The sequence below is a fragment of the Sinocyclocheilus anshuiensis genome, unplaced genomic scaffold, assembly GCF_001515605.1.
Source record: "Sinocyclocheilus anshuiensis isolate Anshui unplaced genomic scaffold, SAMN03320099.WGS_v1.1 scaffold527, whole genome shotgun sequence".
Classification (NCBI taxonomy): domain Eukaryota; kingdom Metazoa; phylum Chordata; class Actinopteri; order Cypriniformes; family Cyprinidae; genus Sinocyclocheilus; species Sinocyclocheilus anshuiensis.
Window position 1 is genome coordinate 445,475 of NW_015548227.1, and position 5,651 is coordinate 451,125.

Consider the following 5,651-nt stretch of genomic DNA (forward strand, 5'->3'; position numbering starts at 1 on the left):
TTTTTTTTTTTATGGTTTTAGTTTTCATTAACTGTAATAACCCTGGACCTCTGTACCTTCTCTCAGCGTCCACTCTGACTAGAGCTAGCTGAAGTTCTGTCCTCAGAGAGTCGGTCTCCTGTTGATAGCTGGTTAGTCTGTTCCTCAAGTCTTCAATGTTTTGTTGGAGCTGCTCGTACAGCAAACAAAAATCATTTTGAATTAGTACATGACTAAATGTTAATATTAGTATATACAACCTAATATTGCAGTCTATTGACTAAAGAACATTCCGGATTCCCTCAGCAACACCAGTGTCCGTTCAACACCCTATATAGAAGGTCAGATCTGCATCAGGTACCCTGAGGTTTTCCTGCTCGGTGTCAGTGATGCTGTTTTGCAGTTGTGTGTTGTTTCTCCTCTGGGACAGCAGCTCTTGTTTGGTGGTGCTGAGGATGTTCTGGATGCCCTGCAGCTCCTCAAACATCCTCCTCTGCTCTTCTGCATCCCGCTGAAGCTGGACTTCCTGTGACTGATGTGAAAGTGAGGGTGAAGGTGTGTGCTCTAATAAATGTCAAACTTTTTGTAGGCCAAACCCATAAAAGATTTACTTGGAAGTACCACCTGAGATTTATTTCAATAATTTAACGACACATTTGCATATTCGATAGTTTCCGGGGTTTTTTTACGGTGAAAAAAGGGCGGGGGCGGTTGGTAATTCTTATATTTTTAAAAATGATTTATATATATATATAGGGCTGTGCAAAATGATATTGTGATTATTTTGTCATGTATGGCAATTTTAACAGCAATATGGCATTTAATCTCATATGGAAACATCTCATATTGCTGCTGTAGAGAGATATTTCAGGATGTTTATTATCAATATTTTTATTATGTTTAACTATAAAAATTATGACAAATATACAGTCAAACCAAAAATTATTCAGACACCAGATAACATTTTTGATATATTTTTTTTTTTACTAGTGGGTGCAGGACATTATAGTTCATTTATGTAATTGAGGGTAGCAAAATAAAGTAAACTGACATATTACACCCAAAAATTCTTCATACAGTGGACTACCATTAAAATTTGGGACCAAAAATTATTCAGACACTTTGACCTGACCATGTTTTGCTTAAGTGTTATCTGACATTATCGATATGAAATTTGTTCTGACACAGTTTAACTCTGAGTTCTTGTCATATTTTATTGCCATTTTCTAAACCATAGCGAATAAACTGAGATAATTGTGTGAAATGTTGAAGGTGTCAGAATAAATTTTGGTTTGACTGTATATCAGAGGTAGATTACAGTTGTACTATAAAATAAAAAATGAAAATTTGATAATTACAAAAGAATAATTATATAAAATATAATTTTACACTACAATACCAATATTTATGTCTTAAAGGGGTCATATGATGCTGCTAAAAAGAACATTATTTTGTGTATTTGTTATAATGAAATTTGTTTGTGGTTTAAGGTAAAAAAAAAACATTATTTTCCACATACTGTACATTATTGTTGCTCCTCTATGCCCCGCCTTTCTGAAACGAGTCGATTTTTACAAAGCTCATCGGTCTGAAAAGCGAGGTGTGCTCTGATTGGCCAGCTATCCAGTGCGTTGTGATTGGCCGAATACCTCAAGCATGTGACGGAAATGTTACGCCCCTCACCATATTGTGATGATGCCCTGTCAGGCCGGAGCGACGAGACAACAACTTTTTTTGCGTTGCGTATCGCGCCGCGTAAACATAAAACCATGTCTGCATTTGTGATCGGAGAAACGACAAAAAGCAAGAGCTACTCTACACTGCTCAAAATTCACGTTTGAATCATCAGTGGCAAATTCTTTAAATATGAAAACGTACTTACAGTCTGTGAGTCAGAAGCGCCAGACTGTCCTTGCAAAGTTGGAATTGCCCCACTTTATAGAAACAGCCGGCATTTTAGGCTATACTCTCACAGGTTCAGGAAACAGTCCTCCTTAAAATGCGCTGCACACATCTGAATATTTGGGTTGAACTGTTCTGGAACAGTGTTGTAAATACAACTTAACCACTGATTTCTAGTCGTGTCCTCTTTAGGAAGGCCAAACAAAGTAGTAGTTCACACACAACGTCTTCACAACATGGCGGCGGCAACAATACTACAGCAAGAATCAAAGTTACGCCTTCTTTCTTTGCGTGAACATTTGGGCGGTGTTATGCAAATCTTCCCACACAGTGACATAGACATGTGGGGGCGTGTTTAAACGAGGCGTTTTAGGAGGGCGTGGACGAGTCCTAACTTTTATAAAGAATATCTCTTTGGGTTTGAGACTTTAGTCTTTGCAACTTTAGGGATCTTATCTATGCACGAACAGCTTGTAACACTCCAAAGAGAAAGGAAAACTTGAAATCGCATCATATGACCCCTTTAAATTACCAGTCAAAATTCCTCACTATCAAACATTTAAACCCTTAAGCGTTTCACATTTCAAAACCTCAAGCTTTTATTTTGTTGGAATCCTAGTGAAAGTTTGTGAACTTTTGTCCGCAAAAATGTTTGGAATTATGCAAATGAGTAAATAAAGTGAACCAAGTGCACATTCTGCTTTTAAAATGCACATTAAGCTCAGCACATACAAAAAAAATGGAGTTTGTGAGAAGCATTTTCTGCAAAACGAGCCACTTTGAGATGCTGAGAAACACTGCGTCAAAGCTTCACACATGTTGTGCTTATTTAAATTGCAGCCTTTAATTTGATAATCACACTAAGCTATATTGCGATTTGTTTTTAGTTTTTTTTATTCATTGTGCAGCCCCATTAATTTGTTTATTTTACCTTCAATTTAATGAATTAATAATTGTTCAAACCCCAAAGGTTTTGCGAACCCCCATTTGGGAAACCCCGTGTCAGAATCAGGTCAGAATAGTGGTTTGTTCACCTGGACCAAAGCTTTGGCCTGGTCAATTTCCATCTGCATGGTCATAGACAGCTGCCTAGTCTTCTGCTGCTCCTCTTGAAGGGCAAGCTTCAGCTGGCAAACGTTATCCTCCAGAGACGATACCTAAAAAGTCCGTTATTTAGTCCCTTAGCATAACTAGCAGTGCTTGAAGCGGGCCGGTACGCACCGGTACGCAGTATATATTTTAGCACTATATTTTAGCCTTTAGAGTACCTGCACTTTTTTGTGCGTACCGGTACTATTGACATGTTGCCGGTACTCAGAGTAAAAGCATCAGGGTCTGGGTGATTATATGATCCCATATATGATTAGAAGGACACTATATAAATCACACTACCCAGGTGGAATCACCTCTCATCTCGACCTATCACGTGAATGAATGCAAGCGGAGTGTGTGGGGCGCGAGAGCATGTCAGGGGAGGCGCGCAGAGTAGTAGAATAATAATTAATTATTGATAATTTGAATCTGTACTTTATAACAAAAATAATATCTTAAAATGAAAAGAAACAGGCTTTTGCGATCACATCATTTTAAACCGGTAAACTCCTGGAAAGTCCAAGGATCCAGTAAATTAAACAGCGGTAATGCAGCAAAAACACGGCCGATTTCATCAGCGATTGCGGATAGAATAGTGACTTACGTCCAGATGTCAGTAAAATTATTATTTTTAGCGTGTATTTGGCTTTAAAGCAAGAGTGTTTTATAATGAATGCTGATTATGCGGTGGTCAGAGATTTAGCTATTCTGAATGGATCAGTATAGTAGTAAAGGCAGGCGATTTAGTGGTCTTTGGCGTCTCCCTGTGGTCCTGTTTGGTATCGCAGCTTGACTTGTGCTATTTTGTATTGAAAACTTTTATTTAATTATTGATTGATTGTGGCAATATACATACATTGTGAATTATTAAAAAGTACTTATTTATTTAATATAAATAAATAATTAAATAAATAAGGAGGGGGGGGGGTTGAGTACCGGCAGTTTTTTTCCCCCACTTCAAGCACTGATAACTAGTGACCAAATCAACTTTCAAAAAAGAGTAAAATGGCTCTGGTTACCTGCTTCAGGTGTTTGTCACATTGTCTTGCCACATCTTGTGTCTCAAGCTCTCGTACCTTAGTTACTAAATCTCTCATCTGTGAAGACATGCATGAATGCATTTGCTCATTAAATTTCCTTTTTGTTAGTGCTGTCAGTCAATTCAAATATTAACTAATTAAGCACACATTTTTCACATGTTTTCAAATAGTCACATGTTAATATATATACATATATATATATTGTTATAATTTCACATTGAATCTCCAACTTAATGTAGAAACAACATAAAGATGGTACATTTTAAATATGTTTAATGGCATCTTTTTACTAAGTAGCCTATTATTAATGAAGATCAGAATCAGACACCAATACTGCTACCGATGTCTCTATTAAATGCATTTCCCCTCAATTTTAGCCATTAATTATAGCCATTCAATGTTACAGTTTATTTGTAAACCATTATTTTTTACATTTAATAGGCTTTGAAAAATATACCAGCTTTTAATTTAAAGGGGTCATATGATGCGATTTCAAGTTTTCCTTTCTCTTTGGAGTGTTACATAACAGTCTTCACATAAACTATAAATTGAATATAGATGAATCCTTATTCAAGCTACAAAAGTTAATCAGCGAGCAGAGCAGTGAGTGATTTCTCTTTATCTTTTGTTCTTTGATTTCCATCAGTGACACAGACTGCAGCAGGTTTCACTTTAAAAGCAGTGCTGTCACCTGATGCACAGGACGCGGGTCTGGCACACATCCGGTTTTATCCCAACTCGTTACGGTCATTTGGGACTTTTTAACTCATCGCCAAAATGGGCATTTTGACATAATTTTGTGATTTTCTGTGAGCAGGCACGTGTTGAATGCTTGCATTCTCAGAGAGCTCCTCATATAGTCAACTGTAACGCCAGGAACAAAATGAAACTGAAAAAAATAAATAATGTAATTGCACTATTAACGTGTTAATGGTGACAGCCCTTCTTTTTGTATATCATCTTAGTCCTCACCTCCACCTGAAGGCTGCCGACAGTGGTTCTGTAATCATCCGCCTGCTTCTCACAGAGGTTCTGGAAGTCTCGCACCAACTGCTCTGCCTCCATCCTCTTCCTCTTCTGCTCTTCACATTCGTCCGCTGCCCTCCTCCGCAGGTCGACCTCCGTCTCGAACTCCATCCGCAGCTTCAGCGTGACCTGCGTCAGATCTCGCAGCATGTGTAACCTCTCCTGCATCTCGTCAAGACACCTGTAAGAACAGTTTGTGCTCGTGTTGATTCTTGAAAAGTCCATGATTTGGAACCAACAGCCTGAGCTTTCTTCAATGGTCAATTTTCAATGATTTCTCAGCTGAATGATTGAGAGAACAGTATGTTGAATGGGCTGTCCTCATTGTACACGTCGAATTAAATATAAACAAGGTCCATTAGCGTAAAAATGTTTATCTGCTTTCTATGATATACAGTCAAAGTGAGGCCGAACCCTTGATGGATATCCGCTTCCTGTGGCTTCTTGCCTTTGGATGGAGTGACAGTGCTGTCAGGGCCTTCTGTCTGTTAATGCAAAATAATATTCAAATAATATTATACATATGCTCAAGGAATTTCTTATGCTCATCAGGGCTGCAATTATTTGATGTTAAAATACAAAAGCAGTAATATTGTGAAATATTATTGCAAT

General features: G+C 37.8%; 1 protein-coding gene across 1 annotated transcript in view; it reads right to left on the reverse strand.

Moving 5' to 3' along the window:
• The window catches only part of LOC107654411 (cingulin-like), a 15,801-nt gene that overhangs the window by 1,871 nt on the left and 8,279 nt on the right, over positions 1–5,651 (reverse strand). Inside the window, exons 9-13 of the mRNA XM_016441457.1 lie at positions 5,454–5,524; positions 4,986–5,220; positions 3,993–4,070; positions 2,916–3,038; positions 341–511 (exon numbers count right to left, since the gene is read on the reverse strand). Of these exons, the coding sequence (XP_016296943.1) occupies positions 341–511; positions 2,916–3,038; positions 3,993–4,070; positions 4,986–5,220; positions 5,454–5,524 (678 nt within the window). The remainder of the gene's footprint in view (positions 1–340; positions 512–2,915; positions 3,039–3,992; positions 4,071–4,985; positions 5,221–5,453; positions 5,525–5,651) is intronic.